Below are 23,229 nucleotides of genomic sequence, written 5' to 3' on the forward strand. Positions count from 1 at the left end.
AGTTATAAAGCAAAACTAAACCACTGATGGTTTATGTTTGTGTTGGTTCTGAAGGAAACTAAGTTTCTACCAGCTTTTACATTTATGTGAATTATCCATCCTAATTACTATAATTCTTGTTTTGATACATTTGATTTTTATGGAATTGAAGAGCGTGTCAAGGTGAAGAATTGTCCTTTAACAGTATTATAGCGTTGATTATGACAGCACTTGTTTTGTTCCTTTTTCAAAAGGTATCCAACATAAAGAGATTATCTGCTAGAGCTTCTTTTTGATATTAGCTTCTTTTTGAAGGGTATAGATCTTTGCTGCACCTTAGGGTTCTAATTACTTGCTTCTTGATGACATGCTAATCAATTGATAGTTACTCATTAAAAAAACAAAACAAATGAAGGCATTATGGAGATAGACTGGGGCTTTGAAGTTATTATCCATTTATATGATCCTTATAAACTATTACAAATTTAGACTCAATTCATTTTTACTCAATTAACAAGTTTGGTTCTGTAGAGGTCCTTGTTCATTGGAAGTGGTGAGCACCCTCCACTTCCAACCAAGAGGTTGTGAGTTCGAGTCACCCCAAGAGCAAGGTTGGGGGAATTTGGAGGGAGGGAGCCGAGGGTCTATCGGAAACAGCCTCTCTACCTCAGGGTAGGGGTAAGGTCTGCGTACACACTACCCTCCCCAGACCCCACTAGTGAGATTATACTGGGTTGTTGTTGTTGTTGTTGTACTACCAATTTCACAAACGTACCTTTTCTTGTTATAGCTTATTATCAGCTATCAAGTATTAACCAGTCAAGTCAAGCAGAAAGAGCATGGTCAATTGCATTCGAATCAAATCAGGTGTTCAAACCCCCCAGGAGTTTTAAAAATAGCTGATTATTGCATATTAGAATTATAGCATTCCACCTTGAGCTCTATGTTATGCCTCGTTCTTTAGTACTATCCTGATTCAGTCTTGGTGGTCAAGAAGATAATGCTGTTGTTCTAGGTGGTTATACTAGCAATACTATGGATTGCCATAATCCCTAAGATCTCCCCCGGTCCTTAATGGACTTGCTGCTCTATGCTTTGGTTGGTTGTGTTCCGATAGTTATAATGAAATTTTATTGTCTAATTACTTTTCTGGTATTTTCCATCTTTATCTATGCACTTATCTTTGATTTTTGAATTCTTGTACAGGCCAGATCTCTTTTCCTTTTTAGCACAACAGCTTCAATCGGCCAATATTCTTACTTCGCATAGAATATTCATGATTCTTTACAGAACCTTGAAGGAGTTGTCTACAAAGCGGCTTACATCAGACCAAAGGACGTTTGCTGAGGTGCTGTCTTCTTCTTCTTCTCCTCTTTATATCTTTGAGGATCAAGTGATTTTCTGAAAAGTTAAAAGGTTTGGCAGTGCATCTATATCTCCTCAAAGTTGCATTAAGTATTAGACTTATAACTAAGACATTTAGTCCTCATTTGTGAAGAGAACACTAAGAAATCTATCTCCAGCTAGCTAGTTTTTCCTTCTTTGAGTTGTGGGAGTCTTGTGTTGTCAACTTTTGGGTTCAATAGCTGAATTGTAGGTAAGAGCTCAAATATGACATGGCACGCTTACTGCTATCTATTTTATAGAACCTTTCCACATGCACACACGCTTTTTACTTGTAGATGTTTGTACATTACATGTATCATCAGCTAGTGTTGTTGCATTGGCATCCTGAGGTCATCATATAATTTTACTCCAAGGTGTTAGAATGCCTACTCTTTGTCCATGTGAATCATAATTTGGCATATTCTCCTCTTCTTCCTTTTCTTCATCTGTCTCATCACTTTCTGCTTTATTTTGCTGACTGCTCATTTGAAATCTCTCTCTCATTTCACTTATTGGTCAATGGTCATTAGGTGACAGCTTAGTTTTGAGTATCGAAGTAAACTATCTTGTCCACCATTTCCCTAATAATTTTCGGTCATCACATACTTTTGGCTCTTTGAGTCTGCTGTGGATTGTGGTCATAAACTTTAATATGAAGGATTGCACTTGCTGAGGCGTCTCGCTTGTTATTTTGTGATCTTTTAACAGATATCCTCCCAGTTCTTCGATTACAGTTGGCATCTTTGGCAGACTGACGTGCAGACAATACTCCATGGCTTCTCAGCTCTTGCTCAAACTTTTGGTGGTAATACTGCTGAGTTGAATCATGATGATCTCTACCTTACATGCGAGAGATGGTTTCTATGTTCAAAGATAATAAGGCAGTTGATAATTTCTGGTTTTCCAAGTGATGCCAAAACCTTACAAGTATGGATCAATTCTTTCTTAACTAACTCCTCCCCTCCCACACCTCACCCCCCCTAAAAATAAAGAAAAAGAAAATCAATAGGAGAGAAAAAGGAGGGTTTCTAGCTAATTCCCGTTGGTCAGAGTGGTTTATTGACTACCCCCCCCCCCCCCCCCCCACAATTTTAGGAGGTGCGGCATGTCAAAGAGGTTGCTCCGGTGCTGTTGAATGCCATCCAATCGCTACTTCCATACTGTGAGAACTAACTTTGGATCCTTATCTAAACTTCGTATTTACTTCTGCTCTATGATTATTTTTTGTTTGAATATACTTGCATTTATTTTAGTGTTAGTGTATCATATCAGAGTATTCAGGTCAGGCAACGTTAATTCTTAATTGTCCATCATGCTTTTTCTTTGTAGTTCCAGATGTGAAGAAATTTCACATTTTGCATTTAACTTTCCAGTAGAATTTCGTGAAAAATTGCAAAAAAATAAGGGTTGCATTTTATTTGTAGGAATTTGTCATGCTAACCTGATAATAAATGGTAATCAAGATATGGATGTCAGTGTCTTCTTGTCAGTCCCTTTCCTGACTATCAGCCTATCACATGACAAGTGAAAGAGTTACTTGGTTTGGGTCTTCTTGTTCTTTCCCCTAAGTGCCACATGGAGAAAATGCATTGAAATGCTATTCCAGAGTAATTTTAAATTTGCTTGCTTATGCCGTAGTACTCCTAGGAGTCATTAACTGAAGTGTTGTTTGCTGACTTCTACTAGGAAGGAACACCGTGAGGTACTCAAAGAATATTATGGTTGACTCAGAATTTTTTTATTGGTGGTTATTTCGGGTGCTTCATTGTTGGCCAAGTGTAACAAAGAGGTCTTTTCTCTATTTTCTTTCTATTCTCTCCACAAACAACTAACTGTGTCACAAGTTATCCTCTTTCTTGTGACCTGATTTGAGAACTCGCGGTGCACAATGTTTTGTCAGTTTACTGTTACACAAGTTATCCTCTTTCTTGTGACCTGATTTGAGAACTCGCGGTGCACAATGTTTTGTCAGTTTACTGTTACAGGTGGAGATGCTATTTTTCTTATGCGGAGAAAAATGGTGTTGTACTTTCTCATTAGAAAAAAGAAAATTAGTGTTGTAGCTGTTGACTATGACAACGAATTGTATTAGAGAGGCGGCAAGAGAAGTGTTAGGGGTCTCGAAGGGTTTCTCTGGTGGCCATAAAGGGGATTGGTGGTGGAACGAAGATGTTCAAGGGAAAAAAGCTAAGAAAGCGGCATGTTTGAAGCTTGTAGAGAGCATAGACGAGGTGGAGAAGAAGGCAAACAGAGAATGGTATAAGAAAGCTAAGAAGGAGGCGAAGTTAGAGGTTACTGCGGCTAAGACCGCGGCGTTCGGTCGTTTATATGAAGAACTTGGAGACAAAGGCGGGGACAAGAAGCAGTACATGCTAGCCAAAGTGAGAGAAAGAAAGGCCCGTGATTTGGACCAAATAAGGTGCATAAAAGACGAGGAAGGTATAGTTTTGTTGGAGGAGGTACAGATCAGGCGAAGATGGCAGTCTTACTTCCATAAACTCTTGAATGAAGAGGGAGATATGAGTATTGTGTTGGGCGATTTGGAGTACTCGGAGCGACATCGAGATTTTGGGTACTGTAGACGCATAAGAGTGGGGGAGGTCGAAGGGGCTATGCACAGAATGAGTAGGGGTAGAGCGATCGAGCCAGACGAGATCCCTGTTGAATTCTAGATGAGCGGGGGTATGGCAAGCTTGGAATGACTCTCTAGGTTGTTTAACATCATTTTTAGGACGAAGAAAATGCCCGAGGAGTGGAGGTGGAGTACGATGATGGGGATATCCAAAACTGCAACAACTATAGGGGTATCAAGTTGCTAAGCCATACGATGAAAGTTTGGGAGAGGGTGATAGAAGGGAGGATGAGGAGTGTGTCCATTTCCGACAACCAGTTTGGTTTCATGCCGGGACGGTCGACTACGGAAGCCATTCACTTTGTGAGGAGGTTGGTGGAGCAATACATGGCGATGAAAAAGGACTTGCATATGGTGTTCATTGACCTAGAGAAAGCTTACGATAAAGTCTCGCGAGAGGCCCTATGGAGATGTTTGGAGGCTAAATGAGTGCCTGTAGCCTATATTAGAGCGGTCAAGGACATGTATGAGGGAGCTAAGACACGGGTAAGGACAGCAGGAGGAAACTCAGAGTACTTTCCAGTTGAGATGGGGTTGCATCAGGGATCAACACTTAGCCTGTTTTTATTTTCCTTAGCGATGATGCATTGACGCTACACATCCAAGGAGAGGTGCCCTGGTGTATGTTATTTGTAGAGGATATAGTTCTGATTGATAAGACGCGGGTTGGTGTTAACGAGAGGCTGGAGGTCTGGAGACATACCCTTGAGTCTAAAGGTTTCAAGTTGAGCAGGACCAAGACAAAATACTTGGAGTGCAAGTTCAGCGGCGTTATCCAGGAAGCGTACGTGGATGTGAGGCTTGATACTCAAGTCATTCCTAGGAAAGAGAGTTTCAAGTATTTGGGGTCTGTGATTCAGAGTGATGGGAAAATTGATGAGGATGTCACACATCGTATTGGAGCGGGGTGGATGAAGTGGAGGCTCGCTTCCGGTGTCTTGTGCGATAAGAATGTGCCATTGAGACTTAAAGGTAAGTTCTACAAAGTAGTGGTTAGACCGACTATGTTATATGGGGCAGAATGTTGGCAAGTCAAGAAACTCCCATGTCCAGAAGATGAAAGTTGCTGAAATGAGGATGTTGAGATGGATGTGTGGGCTTACTAGGTTAGATAAAATTAGGAACGAAGTTATTAGGGATAAGGTGAGAGTGGCCCCCGTGGAGGATAAGATGCGAGAGGCGAGACTTTGATGGTTCAGACATGTTAAAAGGAGAAGCACAGATGCCCCAGTCATTAGGTGTGAGAGGTTGTCCTTGGGGGGTCAGAAGAGGGGTAGAGGTAGGCCAAAGAAGTTTTGGGGAGAGGTAATCAGGCAGGACATGGCGCAACTTGAGCTAACCGAGGACATGACCCTTGATACGAGGGTGTGGAGGTTGAGAATTAGGATAGAAGGCAATGTTTTGAATAGCGTGCGGCGACAAATAGCGACGAGGGCCCGCTTCATTGAGGCGAGAAGCGAAGCGCTCGCCTTTTTGATGTGAAGCGACAATTTATACAAAAAATACTAACTAAAAACTCAACATCAATAATATATTAATAAATATATCAATTCAAAAATTAAAAACTCAATACATAGTCATAGTAGATTCATAAACTAAAACAAGCAACATCTATTCTTCTTCATGTTTGAAATAAAGCTCTCTGCCTCAGCCCAAAGTGAAGCTGTGAAGGAATTGTAAAACAAAAAACAGAGCAAAAAAAGAAAGAAGAAAAAGAAGAACTGAAGAACAAAAAGAAAGACAGAAATCAGAACAGAGCAAAAACAGGGTGCTGCTCGATAAAAAACAGAGCAAAAGAAAAAAAGAAGAGAAGAAGAAGAAGAAAAAGGAAGAAAAAACATAGCAAAAACAGACTCTGTTCTGTTGACTGCTGCTCGATAAAAAACAGAGCCAAAAAAAAGGGAAGAAGAAGAAAAAGGAAGAAAGAAAGAAAGGAGAAAGAAGAAAAAAAAAGGAAACTCGAAAAAGAAGAGAAACATAGGTGGGTCGAATTGGATGAAGAAGAAAATGGCAGAAACTCGAGATGTGGCTGGGTCGACCACTGTGGCTATGGCTGGAGAAAGAAATCGATGTGGCTGCTCTGCTGTTTGAAGCGTGAAGAAAAGGGAAATGTCTGAAAGCTCAAAGCCCTAATCGCGAGTCGTTTTCTTTAATCCCTGCGCTGTTTTTTTTTAAAAAAAAACGACGCTACAGTCGCCTCTCCCTACACAGGCAGAGGTGAGCGTTATTTGTAAAACGCAATGCAACACAACAGAAAAGCGATGGAGGCTCGCATCGCTATGCCTCACGCTATTAGCGCTGAGGCGAGCGCTATTTACAACACTGATAGAAGGTTAGTAGGGAGTCGAGTGTTTCCCCTTGTCTACCTTGTTTCATTAGTATTAGTGTTAGTATCAGTGTTTTGGATAGCGTGCGGCGGCAAATAGCGACGAGGGTCCGCTTCACTGAGGCGAGAGGCGTGCAGCGAAGCGCTCGCCTTTTTGATGTGAAGCGACAATTTATACAAAAACATAAAATATTATATATATTAATAAATATATCAATTCAAAAGTTAAACTCAACAGATAGTCATAGTAGATTCATAAACTAAAGTCTAAAGTGTAAAACACGCAACATCTATTCTTCTTCAAGATTTTCAAATTCTAGAACTTCATGAATGTTAGCATTATATTGGCTATCATCTTCTTCATCCTCGGAGTCTTCATCATTTAGGGACCGGCTTGAACTTGCTACTCCTTTTCCCTTGTAATTTGAACTTGAAGAACTCCCTCTAAGACCATAGATATTCTCCTCAATACCAGCCGCCATAGAAACAGTACCCCAATCAAGATCATCTCCTACATATACTTGTTCTTCTTCATGATTTTGTGGGGCTCCAGTTAACCATTCATTTGCCTCGTCAATGTTATCAAACAAAATTGGATCAATGGTATCGCGAGCTTCATAACGTCGCCTCAATGTTCTATTGTATTTAATATACACTAGATCATTAAGACGCGATAACTCAAGCCTATTCCTTTTCTTGGAGTGAATCGGCGCATAAATTGTTTAGATTAATTAATAGATACTAATAATAATACAATATAGAATATTTTAATATAATAAGTCTGTTTCTTACATGCTCAAATACGCTCCAATTTCTCTCGCATCCGGATGCACTACAAGTTAGGCTTAGTATTTTGATGGCAAACTTTTGCAAGTTTGGAGTTTGATGTCCAAATTGCATCCACCATTTAACTATAGAAAAATATTTTAAAAGTTAATAAGTATAAATCAAATAAATTAAATTAAAGCTATAAGGATATCTATATTAAAGTTAGTTATCTGGCGACCTTATTTCTCTGGCTCTAATGGCCGCCTGTAAACCAAAAAGGCCATCTGCTTGTGAGTACCTACCAAACTCCTCCCCTATTTGATCTACCATCGCTGAATAAGGGACCAACTTCTCAAGACATTGATGGTATCCAACCCAAACCTCTGAATCCAAAGTGTCATCTCTAGTGTTCTTGCAAAATAATCCTGGGTTCAGAAGATGGCCTGCTGCATGCAAAGGTCGATGGAGTTGATTCGACCACCTGCTATCAATAATCTCAAAAACTTTCTCATATTTCCTAACATCTCCCTCAAATGACGCTTCAATAGTCTCTTTGGCTCTATCCATAGCTTCATAAAGATAGCCCATTGGTGGTTTTCTCTCCCCATCCACCATACGAAGCACCCTAATCAAAGGACCACCAACTTTAAGAGCCCGAACAACGTCATTCCAAAATGATGGAGAAATAAGAACTTTGGCAACTTCTTTCCCCGCAGCTTCCTTTGCATTCATTTGAAAGAACTAGCTTTCTCAAGTTTTTCTTTTGCAAGTAAAAACTATGCAAAGTTAAGAAAGCCGTTGCAAATCTAGTCTTGGCCGGTCTCACCAAATTTCTTTCATTTGTGAATTTCCTCATCAAATTCAACAACAACGGCCTTTGACTGATGTAAGAATATATCTTGACGGCCTTAGTGAAAACTATAAAAGTAACAATAACAATTTTATAGTTAATACTTAATAGGACATAAGTATAAAACTATAAATAAAGTTAAAGCTTTAAAGATAACTATATTAAAGTTACCTGAAGCATATGGGTTTTCCTTGAATATGTCACCAAACATCAAGTTGATACAATGGGCAGCACATGGAGTCCAATAAATGTGTGGATACATAGCTTCCATCATCTTACCCGCACTAACATTCTCACTAGCATTATCGGTAACAACCTGTACAACATTTTCCTTTCCAATTTTATCAATAGTCTTTGTAAACAAGTTGTACATTTTGCTTCCATCCGTAGAAGAGTTGCTAGCATCGTAAGATTCAAGAAAAACACTCCCTTTTGGAGAGTTCACCAACACATTTATGATCATTTTCCCATTCCGCGTTGTCCATTTATCCATCATAATGGAACATCCAAACTTGTTCCATTCCACTTTATGCTCCTCAATAATTTTGTCTATCTTCTTCACCTCTATTTTAAGATGAGTTACTCTAACTTCATGATAGCTAGGAGGCTTCATTCCTGGGCCATATTGTCCTACGGCCTCAATGAATTTATCAAAAGTTTTGTAGTTAACACAGTTGAAAGGAAGCCCTGCATCGTACATCCATGCTGCAAAGGCACTTACCGCGCGATCCCTCAAAATCTTCTTGGCTTCTAAACCTGAACTAGAATCATCTTTTCCCTTTTCTTGTTGTTTTGCCGAGAAATAAAGATTGAGAGGACCTTTTGTCACAGTACGTGCCGTGGATGACCCACTAGAACTATTAGAAGATATCTTTTGAGTTTTTTGGAGGGGAGGTCCCATTTGATCATCTTCATCCATTTCATCATCTTCATCAATTAGATTCACCGATGCTTCAAAATTTATTTGAGTTTTTATCACATTTTTCTTATCAACAAATGCTTTTACTTCCTCCCTAACCTCGGGCGGACAAAGAGGACATTGTACTACATTTTTAAATCCACCTATCAAATGTTGCTTGTGACGAGTTATTCCACCATGATATGTTTTTTCACAAAATACACATTTAATTGCGGATCTTGATGAGCCTTTTATAGCATAATTCCAAGCTATATCATTTCGTTTATTACTATCGGATGACGCCATTTCAATGCTGTTATATAGAAAAAAAATTATCACGTCAGTATGCAATTAATTCTATTCTATAAGACTATAAGTTTATAATTGAAAAAACATAGCAAAAAAAAAACAGAGCCTAAAAAGAGACTACTGCTACTGCCTCTGCTGTCGAAAAAGAAACCCAAAAAAAAATAAGAGAAGAAGAAAGAGGAAGGGAAGAAAGAGGAAGGGAAGAAAGAAAGAAAGAGCCCCTGCTCTGCCTCTGCTCGAAAAACAGAGCACCAAAAATAAGACAAGAAGAAGAAGAAGAAGAAGAAGAAGGAAGGAAGAAAGAGAAGAAGGAGTTGATCGCTGAACTGAAGAAAGAAGAAGAAGAAAAAGAAAAAGAAAAATCGAAGTGTTGACTGTCGAAGTCGAAGTCGAAGAAGAAGAAGAAGAAGAAGAAGAAAGGAGAAGAAGGAGATCGCTGAAAAGAAGAAAGAAGAAAGAAGAAAGAAGAAAGAAGAAGAAAAAGAAAAAGAAAAAAAAAGATGACACCAATGGTCGAATCCAAGTGTCGACTGTCATCGAAGAAGAAGAAGAAGAAGAAAGGAGAAGAAAGTAACATACCTGGTTTACTGTGCTGATGTTTGATTATGGAGAAGATGAATCCCAAGCCCTAATCTTTGAAGTTGCTTAGTTGTATTCGCTGAAGGAGAAGCAGTTAAAACCAAAGCCCTAATATTTACAGGCTTACACTGTCGCTGCCTTTTTCTTCTTTTTCTCCAAATAGCGTCGCTACGCTACGCCTCTCGCCTCGCAGCGCCTCGCGCTACACAAGCAGAGGCGTACGCTTTTTTAGAATCACACCGCAACAGCCCAAAATAGCGCTACTGCCTCGCGCCGCGTCGCCACACGCTATTAGCGACGTAGCGCTCGCTATTTACAACACTGGTTAGTATGATATTATTTTTTTCTTATATGGCTATTACTACATATCTTATATTGTATTACTTGTTATTAGTGCTTCTTTCATCTTGTATTTTGCTATCTTAGTCTCAGTTTTCTAAATATCTTGTACTGTTATTATTTGCTATCAGTGCATCTTTCATCTTTTCTTTAGTTGAGGGTCTATCGGAAACAATCTCTCTGCCCGTCCAGGGTTGGGGTAAGGCTGCGTACATTTCACCCTCCCCAGCGTTGTTATTGTTGGTGTTGTGGCTGTTGGTGAACTTTCCTGAGTTATTTCAAGTGATCTCTGGCTGTACATATACTTTATATATAGAGTAGAATTTCTGTCACTGGTTTCATTCATGGACTTAAAAAGTACATTTCGATCCACTGCACCGGTTTCATTCCTGAACTTAAAAAAGTATATTTCAATCCAACCACAAATGCACTTAAGAAATTTAAGGCAACTTGCTTGTCTCAGATATTGACGTTCTCTTGACAGTCTTTGGGGCATGCTTATGATTTTATCTATAACTAGGAAATATCAATCAACAATGACAACATCATTAACTTGCTAACCTTTATAAAGGTCAGCATGCATCCTTTAAGTGAGTACAAGAACAACTACTCCTCAATCCCAAAGAAGTTGGGGTCGACAACATCTACGCCTCAGTCTTGTACAAGTTGGGTCGGCTATATGAATCCTCAGCGATCATGTTTCTTCATTTAAGCTCAACTTATATTATCATCATACCAAATAAAAGAAAAAGTGAAAAATAAGCTCTCTCTCTCTCTCTAATATATATATATATATAAAATAGTAATAGTAATAGTAATAACAATGATGATAATAATAATATTAAAAGTTCTCTATGTCTTTACTAACGTATAAATCTATGATAAAGTCAAAATACTCCTAAAGAAGCATCGGGTTCAAAGTCGACATACCAACAAGACTTAAAACCTATTTCCAACTAGTAGATATCATCTATATGGATCTTTTTCTTTCGTTGTGCCCTATCTTTAGCTATGTCTGCATTGATACCGAGAAATTGTATGTCTTTCCGGGCAACTTCCTTTCATGTGTGTTTTTAGAAGGAGTTGATATTAGTGTCATGTGATTATAGGTCTACCTCTTCCTTTTAACACCTTTACTTATCATAGTTTTTCACTTACAGACTAGTGTATCTGTCGGCTGACGTAGGACATGACCAAACCATTTCAAACGACTTTCTCTCTTTTTATCCTCAATGCATGCTACTTGCACCTTCCGGCGAATGTTGTCATTTTTAATCTTATCTAATCTTGTATGATCGCATATCCATCTTAGCATCCGCATCTCTGCAACACCATCTGGTGGATATGTTGTACTTTAGCGGCCCGACTTTCACTACCATAGAACACTGCCGGTCTTGTAACTGTTTTGTAGAACTTACCTTTTTCACTTTTATAGGCATCCTTCTATCACATAGCATCCTTATAAGGGAGTAACTTAATAAAAAGTGCCAGTGTTGATTGTGCCTGCTATGCCAAAGTCTCTGCATCTGACAAGTGATTCATTGCAGCTCTAGTTACAAGCTTTGGAGCTGCTTGGGACTCCTTTAAATACTAGTGCAATTTTGCTAAATTACTGCTACCTTACACTATTAAATGTTGATTAGCATGATATTATGCCTCAACTTTTCTTCCCTCAGACAGTATATAGTGGAAACCCGAATTCCTGTTTTATTGGATACTAGGAAAGGAAGATTGACAAAGGAAAGTAGAATGAAAAGGTAGAGGGGAAATGAACAAATTTTCATTGTCTCCCTTCTGTTTGATTGATAATATAACAGAGAAAAAGTAAAAGAAAAATGAGATTTGAACTTCTTTTTTTTTTCCGGGGGGGGGGGGGGGGGGGGTTAAAAGTTTTTAAATTTTTCCTTGTTTCCTATTTTTTCTCCATTGCTTTGATGCTGCCTAACAAAAGTAGGGAATATGTTTTATTAATGCCTTCTGAACTAGGAGATATCCTTATCACTACTTAAATTTGCAGATTCATCTTTCGGGGACCATCATCCTAAATTTTGGGACTTCTTAAAAAGGGCTTGTACAAAGTTAATGAAGATTTTAGTCGCTATCCAGCAGCGACATCCTTATTCTTTCGGGGATAAATGTGTCCTTCCACTTCTCATGAAATTCTGTTTAAGCAAGATTATAGATCCTGAACCACATATTATGTCTTTTGAGCAATTCATGATTCAATGTATGGTAATGGTGAAAACCATTTTGGAATGTAAAGAGTATAAGACAAGATTGACAGGGCGTGTCGTTGATGAAAATAGGGTAACATTTGAGCAGATGAAGCAAAACATATCTAGTACGGTTGCTGGCCTTCTTACTTCCCTTTTGCCTACGGACCGGGTTGTGCTCCTGTGTAATGTATTGATAAGGAGGTGAGGCATCCCAACTCTTTATGGTCTTCTGTTGTTGCTATTTTTATTTGAAGAAATCGATTTCCTGAATTAAGGCTTGCAAGCACCACATTATAAATGAACAAGATTAACAATTTTTAATGATCTTTTGGTCCTCATCTCCATTCTCATTTGTGGTAGACCAGTCATAACATCCTTAATCAATCTAGATAGTCCAACTTGAGTGGTGCTATTTTTGGTGCCGTAGCTCGCTAGTAGTATTAGATGATGTTCTCCTCATAACAGCGTTTGGTCTTACAGGGTTATTTTAGGTGTGTGTAGGGTGTGAAGGAGGTGGAGAAGGTGCAATAAAGGGTAGTTGTATTTTTAGGACAGTGCAAAATGATAAATCCTGCTATGTGAGATGGCCTATTCTGACTTCTGAGGACATTAGAATAATTGAAATATCCTCTTGATCACTTGTTGTCTTTCGAAACGCCATTTTGGTACCTGGCAAGCACTTTCAGTTTGTTGACTTCAAACACTCCGATTTGCACAATAAACTGAAAAGAGCATTTAGAAGGGAGTGAAGGTGGAGATTTATTCTGCTATGTGAGATGGCGTATTCTGACTTCTGAGGACATTAGAATAATTAAAATATCCTCTTGATCACTTAATTTTGGTACCTGACAAACACTTTCAGTTTCTGTTGACTTCAAACACTCTCCGATTTGCACAATAAACTGAAAAGAGCATTTACTTATCAAAAAGAAAACCAAAAGAAGGGAGTGAAGGTGGAGATTACTTTCTTAATTTCTAGGTATCATCTGAATGTCCATAAGCTACAAGTAAAGGGGGTAGTTTGAATATGAATTGATGGTTCAATCTTCTGAGAGAAAATTTAACCCCTTGTAATTAAAATATGTTGTTGTGACATGTCTCTTTATTCTTGCAATTTCTCCAAATGTAGGTACTTTGTTCTGACTGCAAGTGATATGGAGGAATGGTACCAGAACCCAGAGTCTTTCTATCACGAGCAGGATTCAGTACTATGGTCAGAGAAACTAAGGCCTTGTGCTGAAGCTCTATATATTGTCTTGTTTGAAAATAATGGTCAGGTATGTTTACCCCATTCGCTGTGTTATTCGACAATCTTAACATATTGCCTTAATCCCCGTATGAACCTTTTATTTAATCTTCAGTTGCTAGGACCTGTTGTTGTCTCTATTCTGCAAGAGGCTATGAGTGGTTGCCCTTCTGCAGTTAATGAAATAACTCCGGCACTGCTTCTGAAGGACGCTGCCTATGGTGCTGCTGCATACATTTACTATGAGCTCTCGAACTATTTGAGTTTCAAGGATTGGTATGTGCTTTGATATGCTGGAAATATTGCTGAATCAAATAGATTTGACCCCTCAGACATGTTCTAGAATTTTCTATCCTCTACTATATTACCAATGGCATCTGAAACAGGGGATTCTCTTAAAATTCCAAATAAGGGAACCCTAACATGTCAAAAAGTTAATCAGTGGTGATAAAACTAGCTAGAGCAACCACACTAGCACTGGAATGAGCCATTTGGTCCTTCCAAAGTGGCAGTTAACCATCATAACAATAAAAACAAGCCACAAGTAGTACAGGAATGGAAGTTGCTATTATTAATAAATCCCTTTATCAAAAACAAAGTACGGGGATGGAAATAGTAACCACTGTTAATGTGACTGATAAAAGAACCACTGTTAATGTGACTGATAAAAGAACCACTGTTAATGTGACCGATCAAAAAAAAAAAAAACACAGTTGATGTGCCATAAAAGAAAATATCAGTTGTTATGAAGAAAATCCTCAATTATTCACCATTTATTAGCCTATATATCACAACATATTAAATTGTGAAAAATATGTTAAACCAAAAGGAAGTTCATTTATGTAGTTCGCGACAAGAAATCTGTACCGAAGTAGAGACAAAAGAGGAAGAACTTCATCCCCCAGTATGGTAAAAAGCTTAAATCATGAGAGACAAATCTCTGGTGAAAGCAACCTAGATGCACTCACAAAATGTAAATCGTGGTTATTGGTAAAGCTTTTGTTTTTTCGTTTTTTTGTGTTTTGCCCAATGCAATCCTAGGAGGTTGTTCCTAGGGAATTCTGGAGTTCCTAGGTTCTTCTTTCCTCTTATTCTCTGGCTTTCTGCCCCAAGACCTTACAAATTTAGCCCTAAATCAAGCCTCTTTGATGTCCATATCAAATTGGAGAGATCTTGTACGTGTTTATTGCTTTGCTCTGTATGGAGGAAACTTTTTGTCCACCAACATTTGTCCTATAAATTCTTGATGAAGTTGCATTTCCTCGTTAGAAATACTCATAGAAGAATAAAAGAAATAGCAAATGATAGGTGGCTTCGCCTTGATGTGTTATTCCTATGAATGGAATGAATAAAGTCAACGACATTTTTCTCAACATCATGATTTATTAAGAACTTTTCTCCTATAATCTTAAAGTAAATTTAGGTGCCATGCATATTGAATGGTTTTGTTCTCCCATTGCTTAAGATAGTGAAACTCAGCTGTTAGAGACCACTCTGCTATACGTCATCATTATTAAATATATCACTAGAAATTTTTGTTTGGGTTTGAAAGTTGAAAGTCAAGTTCTATTGGCAGTATAGGTCTTCACAATCTCTTAACATGTTATGCAGGTTCAATGGCGCATTGTCCTTGGAGTTGTCAAATGATCATCCCAATATGCGGATCATACACAGAAAAGTAGCACTAATCCTTGGACAATGGGTTTCAGAGGTAATGTGAATGCAGTTATAAAAAAGGAGAATTGCCCGGAAATCCCTTTACACAGTATTTGAATCAAGAAGGGTAGATGGAAAGTTAAAGATGTCTGCTTCTTCGTTTTTGTCAATTTTGGAATGGGTTAGAAAGGCTGAAATGCAAGAGTTACTTACCTTCCACTTTTTCTTCCTACCTAAAAAGGCTGAAATGCAAGAGTTACTTACCTTCCACTTTTTCTTCCTACCTAAACAAGGGAGATGGTACTTTTCTCTTCTTTTCTTTTGGGTTGAATAACTTCCCCTTCTGCAGCTCCTCTTTTAATCGTACTACACAAGACTATTACTTTCCTTCTCCTTGTTGAGATTGAGCATAGATGAATTTCCTTGAGCCTCCACACTGCAGTGATAAATAAGTTATTTTATCTTTGAGGTTTGAAGTTTCCTTTACGAACTTCTCGTAACTCTTGATTGTCCCCAGTTCCATGCTCTTGAATAGGTCAAACAAATGATTTTTATTAATTCTCTTGTCATCACAGAGATACGGAAAAAAAAAGGAAAACCATTACTCAAGAATCTTTTTAATAAAAGAAGTTCAGCATTCTGTTAGTGAGAGTTCATGAGTGACAAGTTGGTCCAAAAGACCCTAACAAGCGTCTGCCCTAGGGGAAAGATTATATGCTGTTCCTCACATTTCTACATACTTCCGCTTAATTTTAAGTTACTTTATTTGGGTTTTTACTAAAATTTGCCAGACTACAAGTTTAATGATCACTTAATGGAGTCAAGTAAAGTGTTTCTATTGCAATGGTGCTCATACTTGTCTTGGAAGTCGAGCATAAGAAATTTATGTAGTTGGTGTTGGATTCCCAGTATGTATAAGGTGTATTTATGGGAATTTATAACGAGGAGTATTCTATGAAATGTCCATGCAATCTTCTCTCTTCAATCAGCAGATCTGGTAAGAAATTTTTTAATATGGTGAATCATTGTTGGTTCTTGGTAATCTAAAATTAGTATTGTATCTGGATCTGTAATTGGAAATCTTCGAGTGTTTCTGTTTTCTAATTTCTTGCTCCATTACTTTTCATATGCTATCATTCCACTGGCAATTGTAGGTTGTGAACCTCTTTCATTGTCCTAATATCACCGAGATTCAGGGAAGAGTAAATAGAGGAATTGGTTCAATGCTGGCGTCATGCCATCACGTTTTTGGCTATTTTGTTTGTCAGATGTTTTTAAGCCTCTTAAAAAAATAAAGAAATGTGCTAGTGCATTTGACTGACCACCACCCAGATTATTTGATTAAGGGAGGTTAAGTTAGATATGTAAGCTTTAAAGTGTCAAGACTTCTATATGATGTATCTGTGCTTTGTTGTATGTGCCATTACCCATAGTTTTTTGGAGCTAGTGATCGCGCGTACTTTTGTGTAACTATGTTTTCTCGCAGATTAAAGATGACACCAGAAGAGCAGTTTATTGTGCTCTAATCAGATTGCTTCAGGACAATGACTTGTGTGTAAGGGTATGCCACATTTTATTCAAAGCAACTACCTTCTGAAACAAGTTGTACATCTATCATTGTTTTCTGAATTTTGAGTTCCCATTGATTCACTTTATGTTATACTGAAGCTACTTTGTCTCTTCTTTAGCTGACAGCATGTCGGTCCTTGTATTTTCATATTGAAGATGCAAATTTTAATGAGAAAGAGTTCTTAGATCTTCTTCCCATATGTTGGGATCTGTGTTTCAAATTGGTGGACGAAGTACAGGAATTTGACTCGAAGGTAGATACCAGCTGGTGTTCTTCGTAACTTCACACGGCCTATTTAGTTCTCATTTATTCATTCATCTATTAGTTTTCTTTTCTGTGTGTAATTCTATCCTATTTCTGGTATACTTAGTTCCATGGACCTCCGCAATAACTTTCAGTAAAGGGGAAGCAGTACTGATTCAGTGGTTTAATACACACACATAAGCTAATTTTTCAACATATTTTGGGTTTTATGTGTGGTTGTTACTGGTTGATGCTTGACTAGATTAGTATGGTTGAGGAGACTCCCAAATATTTGGAGGGGGAGGTTAGAAAGAGGGATCTATCTCCGAGTTATCTCTTGCCTTGTTCTTTTTCTTTGTTCTGTATAAAGAAATGCTCATGTTATAGTTGTCAGAAAATGGACAAAAAAGGAGAAGAAAAAGAAACAAGATTTGTCCCTTTCACTTTTTTAGTATCATGGAAATCCTTTTGTCTGATTCATAAGGATAGGAATAAACCGCTTTATGCTCAAAATGAGCAATAGTCATAAAAGGTCGTGTCTTCTTTCTTCCATTTTTATCAATTGGATATTTAGTTTTTGCAAAAAAAATAAGTACTTTCATTATTATTCATTGTTTTTTTTGATGAAGTAAGAGTATTATCATTGAAAGGCATCAAGAAGATGCAAAGTAGTTACAAACATAAAAGCAATGCTAGCTCCAGAACAATGTTGGCTAAGCTAAGTTTAGGGAGCTAACAAAATCCAAAAAATTGATCGGGCAATTTACAGGGGTAAGGAAATTCCAGCTGTAAAGGCTGACTAAACAAATAGCCTTCAAAGTGTGTGTTGGAGTTGAAATTCTATCAAAACATCTGCGGTTCCTCTCATTCCATAAACACCAAAAAATAGTAGCTGGGACCATCCTCCAGACTCTTTTGATGGCTTTATCAACTCTGCAAAAACTCCAAAACTCATAGGTATCTTTTATTGACTGAGGTTGCACCCAGCTCAGTCCAAAAATAGAAAGGAAAAAGTTTCAAAGTTCTATTGCAATTGTGCAGTGAAGGAAAAGATGGTTGATGGACTCCATATTTCATTATTATTCATTGTTAATAAACAAGAGTTTTTCTTGACTCCGTTTTTACCCCATAGAGATATTGAATAGAAGGGGGTTTTTTGTTTCCCACCATAATTTTTAAAATGAACGTTTAAATGCCCTTCAAAAGTAAGTAAATAGATCCGAAACATATAAAATGCGGTTAATCCTGCCGTGGCCCAAGCTATTATTGCGAAAATTGGCGAATACAACCAACTATCATTAAGAATTTCATCTTTGGACCAAAAACAAGCAAGGGGTGGAATACCACAAAGAGAAAGTGTACCTAATAAAAATGTGATTTTGGTAATTGGTACATGTTTTCTTAAACCTCCCATAAGACCCATATTCTGGCTTTTAGCTGGAGAATATCCAACAATAGTTTCCATTGAATGAATAATGGATCCGGATCCTAAAAATAATAATGCTTTGGAATAAGCATGAGTAATCAAATGAAATAAAGCGCTTCGATAAGACCCCATACCTAGAGCTAACATCATATAACCCAATTGAGACATTGTGGAATAGGCTAAACCTCTCTTAATGTCTTTTTGAGCAAGAGCTAAAGTAGCTCCTAATAATACTGTTATTATTCCTATAACCGAGATCAAATACATTATTTAAGGTATAACTCTGAAAAGGGGAAGAAGCCGAGCTAAGGGCTCGGAATGGATTTAGGAGTCTTTGTGTGAGCCGTATGCGGTGAGAGTCGCACGTACAATAACGAGGGGGGTTCGTGTCTATACGTGTAGTGTGGTGCTTAGGCCTACCCACCCTATTTGTTCCATGATCTCGACTTATGATGTGTTCTTCAATCCGTCTTTGGTTTTCATTTTATTACGGAATCTTCTACATATTCCAGTTGCTTTTAAGTTTTCTGCTCACAGTGTTTTCTTTTTGATAAAATTTTCAGGTTCAAGTTTTGAATACTATCTCTGTTCTGATAGCACGTGTTACTGAAATTATGCCATATGCAAACAAGTTGGTGCTATTTTTCCAAAAGGTATCTTTTTGGGCTTTCTTCTGCTGCTTCTTGTTGATGGGTTCACTTAAATATGAAAATTTATGTGTAGTTGAAGTTTTGTTTTATTGCCGTTACCATTCCAGAGTACAATCTCTGTAAGAATTAAGATTTTCCTGAAATTTCTTTTAGATGTTAGGAAAAGGCTCAGGACTTTCTAGTAAAGCCTTTTCATTAGTAATGCCTTTGAAATTACTACCGGTGGACCAATATCCATGTGAGTGGTAGATCTATGAGTCACTTCATGCTGTTTCTCAAGCACTTATTTGGAGACCCAAACTTGATTACCTCTATTGTCCTTACTCTCATTTTGTTTAGTTTGTAAAACATGTAAATACATCCAGAGAAGACTTTGTTGAGAGAATTGCATGTGAGAGCAGGGATTCTTAAAGAATTCCATGTGTTTTTGTTTCCATTATGTTGTATCTGCGTGAGTTTTACAGTTATTTCTTTTTGCTGATTAGAGCTGTTCCTTTATCAGGCATGGGAAGAATCTTCTAGTGAAAGCATCTTGCAGATTCAACTTCTTACTGCACTGAAAAATTTCGTAGTTGCTCTTGGTTATCAGTCAACTAAATCATACAGCATGTTGTTGCCGATATTGCAAAGTGGAATTAACGTAAACAGCCCTGATGAACTACTAGAAGACTGCATGCAGGCATGTTTTATACGTGGCCCATTTAATTGATTAATTTCATGTTAGAACTGTGTTCTAATTCCAGCCAGGTTATCATGCAGTTATGGGAAGCAACACTAATCAATGCACCTTCTATGGTACCAGAGTTGTTGGGATTTTTTCCATGTCTTGTGGAAATCTTGGAAAGAAGTTTTGATCACTTGAAGGTTGAGGAGAGATTTAACGAACTAATATTTTCAGTTGTCGATTGTTTTTTGTGCTGATCTTCCATTGACATGTAGGTTGCTACCAATATCATTGAAGACTATGTTATTTTGGGTGGAAGGGAATTTCTCAATTTGCATGCGTCTAGTGTTGCTAAACTTCTAGATCTGGTGGTTGGGAATGTTAACGACAAGGGATTACTCTCAGTTATTCCAGTCATTGACATCCTAGTTCAGGTGATTGATTTCCTTGCCACTTTTATTAAATTATGTATTTGGAAGGCTGTGGATTAACCAAATAAATAATATGCTACCTAAGCTGCTTTAGTTTCAGTGTACTTCTTTTGAACAGGAGTGCAAATGCTCAGAAATGAAGGGAGACTAAAAAAATAATGACATGCTTCTTAAAATGTATAATTCCGTATGTTCTGAATTTGAGCTTAGATAAGAGAAAAGTAAAGGAAAAGAGTAGTTGATATGATTCTTAAAACCCTCAATCCGTTTGTTCTACAATTTGAGCTTTGATAAGGTTAAAATGGATCAAAACTAAGTTTCAATACAAGCTTCTCATGTTATAATTTTGAGCTTTGATAAGATAAAAATGTATCAAAACCAGGTTTCAATACAAATTTCTCATTAACTCCCACTAGAACATTAGTGGATATAATATAGACCTAAAATGGTGCTTCCTATGAATGATATGTGCTGATGCTTTTGTGATGTGGCAGTGTTTCCCGATGGAAGTGCCTCAGCTAATCAGCTCCACTCTGCAGGTAGTTGTAGTTCTCTGCTATGTCTTTTCTTGTTTTTTCCTAGGCACTCCAACATGTCTATTTACCTTTTCTTTTATGGAATGATTTAATGTGGTTCAATGAATGTTGCCAGAAATTAATAATCACATGCCTGACTGGGGGAGATGATCATGATCCTTCCAAGGCAGCTGTAAAAGCATCATCGGCAGCCCTGCTGGCAAGGATTTTGGTGATGAACACCAATTATCTTGCACAGCTAACTTCTGATCCATCACTGTCTATACACCTTCAGAAATCTGGTTTTCCTGGTGAAGAAAATATACTGCTTTGCCTAGTTGACGTATGGCTTGAAAAGGCAAGTTAAATGATTAAATTTTGAGTTTTGATAGATATCATTGTGATTGATGGTTTTCTTTAGGACCTCTACAAAACCTGAGCTGGTATTTATGATAGTAAATGTGTTCTTGGTTTGTTTGTTCAATCAAAATATTGTATCAAGGTGCAAATATGTGAGCCATATCCATTACGATCCCAGTTGAGCACAAACATAGATGAGAGGCCTTTCCAGAACTATCAGAGAGATGCTACTAGTTACAATAGTATAACTGACTTTTCGGCCATAGCATCATTCAGTATAAGATGACCTATAAGATGAACTATTTGACATATCAGTCATGTGTAACTTGTATGGCTATAAATGCACTTCTACCATAAATACACTTCTATAGTAACAGGAGTTGCGACAGTTTCCTGAACCTGTAGATGGTTCTATAGTATTATCAGTTTTTAGGAAGCTAGTATGCTCGTCTTCTTTTATCAGTAACGAAGAATGATTTTGTTAATGATCAGAGCCAATCACGTTGGTGTTTGGCCTTTTACAAAAGTTGGCCGTCCACTGTACAAGAACGGCGATTGGGATCACCTCTACAAATAACTCCAGAAAAGTGCTAATGAAGTCCTACCATATTTTGTAGCTCATGTACTTCCTGAAGTTTACACCATAAAGCCAACATACACGAACATATATATGCGCGCAGTGTCTCGGCTTCGCTTCGGTTGTCAGATTGGTTTGCTTGTTATTGCCTCTCCCCTTTCTCCTTCCCGAGCCGAGGGTCTTCCGAAAACAACCTCTCTGCCTTTTTAAAGGCAGGGGTAAGGTCTGCGTACACTCTATCCTCCCCAGACCCCACTTGTGGGACTACATTAGGTTTGTTGTTGTTGTTGTTGTAGTGTCTCGGCAAGTGCGTTGCACGTGTATGCCTAGTCGTGTATCAAACAATTTTGTAAAATAATATTAATATTATTAAGTCAAATCTTTGAGTATTTAATTATACATGAAAGAATAAAGTACAAGTTTCTATGAATGCTGAATATGGTTTTTCGTATAAAGGCTTGTTTATCGAGGTAAAGATGATTAAATATCATCTGAAACCTACGAAGATGAACAATCCAAGTTTAAATAGATACATGTGATTTTTTCAAGAGGCTCAGTGTATCACCTATCACTTCTACGGAGAGCTTTGATTCCCGATCCACTAGATCCATACTCACACCATGCACCTTCACCCATAATTCCAAAATTTTAGCTCAATATTGACATTAGCGATCAAATACACCAGAAAGAAAAAGTGAGGAAAGAAGATGTGAAGTTCATATTTGTAGGCCTCGTTTTTTTTCAATTTTATAAATAAGGTATTTAGGTTATTTAGATTAGGTCTTTAACTTTTTAGTTTAAGGGTTCAAACTTTTTTTAATAATATAATATAGATTTAGATTTGTATATACCCACAATGGCACTTTTTAATTGATGCTAATTCAACATAATCTTCTTCATTTGCTCACAAATTTAATTTATATGAATTTAAAATGTAGTAATTATTCAAGTGCCAGAGTGCTAATTTAGGTAGAGTGCTAGTCGTGTATCAAACAATTTTGTAAAATAATATTAATATTATTAAGTCAAATCTTTGAGTATTTAATTATACATGAAAGAATAAAGTACAAGTTTCTATGAATGCTGAATATGGTTTTTCGTATAAAGGCTTGTTTATCGAGGTAAAGATGATTAAATATCATCTGAAACCTACGAAGATGAACAATCCAAGTTTAAATAGATACATGTGATTTTTTCAAGAGGCTCAGTGTATCACCTATCACTTCTACGGAGAGCTTTGATTCCCGATCCACTAGATCCATACTCACACCATGCACCTTCACCCATAATTCCAAAATTTTAGCTCAATATTGACATTAGCGATCAAATACACCAGAAAGAAAAAGTGAGGAAAGAAGATGTGAAGTTCATATTTGTAGGCCTCGTTTTTTTTCAATTTTATAAATAAGGTATTTAGGTTATTTAGATTAGGTCTTTAACTTTTTAGTTTAAGGGTTCAAACTTTTTTTAATAATATAATATAGATTTAGATTTGTATATACCCACAATGGCACTTTTTAATTGATGCTAATTCAACATAATCTTCTTCATTTGCTCACAAATTTAATTTATATGAATTTAAAATGTAGTAATTATTCAAGTGCCAGAG

General features: G+C 37.4%; 1 protein-coding gene across 1 annotated transcript in view; it reads left to right on the top strand.

Moving 5' to 3' along the window:
* LOC104089624 (uncharacterized) overlaps positions 1-23,229 on the top strand; it is a 31,806-nt gene that overhangs the window by 3,155 nt on the left and 5,422 nt on the right. The window contains exons 5-19 of the mRNA XM_009594562.4: positions 1,186-1,327; positions 2,074-2,292; positions 2,461-2,527; positions 12,084-12,483; positions 13,412-13,559; positions 13,644-13,804; positions 15,140-15,239; positions 16,671-16,745; positions 16,873-17,007; positions 18,987-19,076; positions 19,576-19,752; positions 19,833-19,937; positions 20,013-20,171; positions 20,663-20,707; positions 20,820-21,041. Of these exons, the coding sequence (XP_009592857.1) occupies positions 1,186-1,327; positions 2,074-2,292; positions 2,461-2,527; positions 12,084-12,483; positions 13,412-13,559; positions 13,644-13,804; positions 15,140-15,239; positions 16,671-16,745; positions 16,873-17,007; positions 18,987-19,076; positions 19,576-19,752; positions 19,833-19,937; positions 20,013-20,171; positions 20,663-20,707; positions 20,820-21,041 (2,245 nt within the window). The remainder of the gene's footprint in view (positions 1-1,185; positions 1,328-2,073; positions 2,293-2,460; positions 2,528-12,083; positions 12,484-13,411; positions 13,560-13,643; positions 13,805-15,139; positions 15,240-16,670; positions 16,746-16,872; positions 17,008-18,986; positions 19,077-19,575; positions 19,753-19,832; positions 19,938-20,012; positions 20,172-20,662; positions 20,708-20,819; positions 21,042-23,229) is intronic.

The sequence above is a fragment of the Nicotiana tomentosiformis genome, chromosome 7 (assembly GCF_000390325.3).
Source record: "Nicotiana tomentosiformis chromosome 7, ASM39032v3, whole genome shotgun sequence".
NCBI lineage: Eukaryota > Viridiplantae > Streptophyta > Magnoliopsida > Solanales > Solanaceae > Nicotiana > Nicotiana tomentosiformis.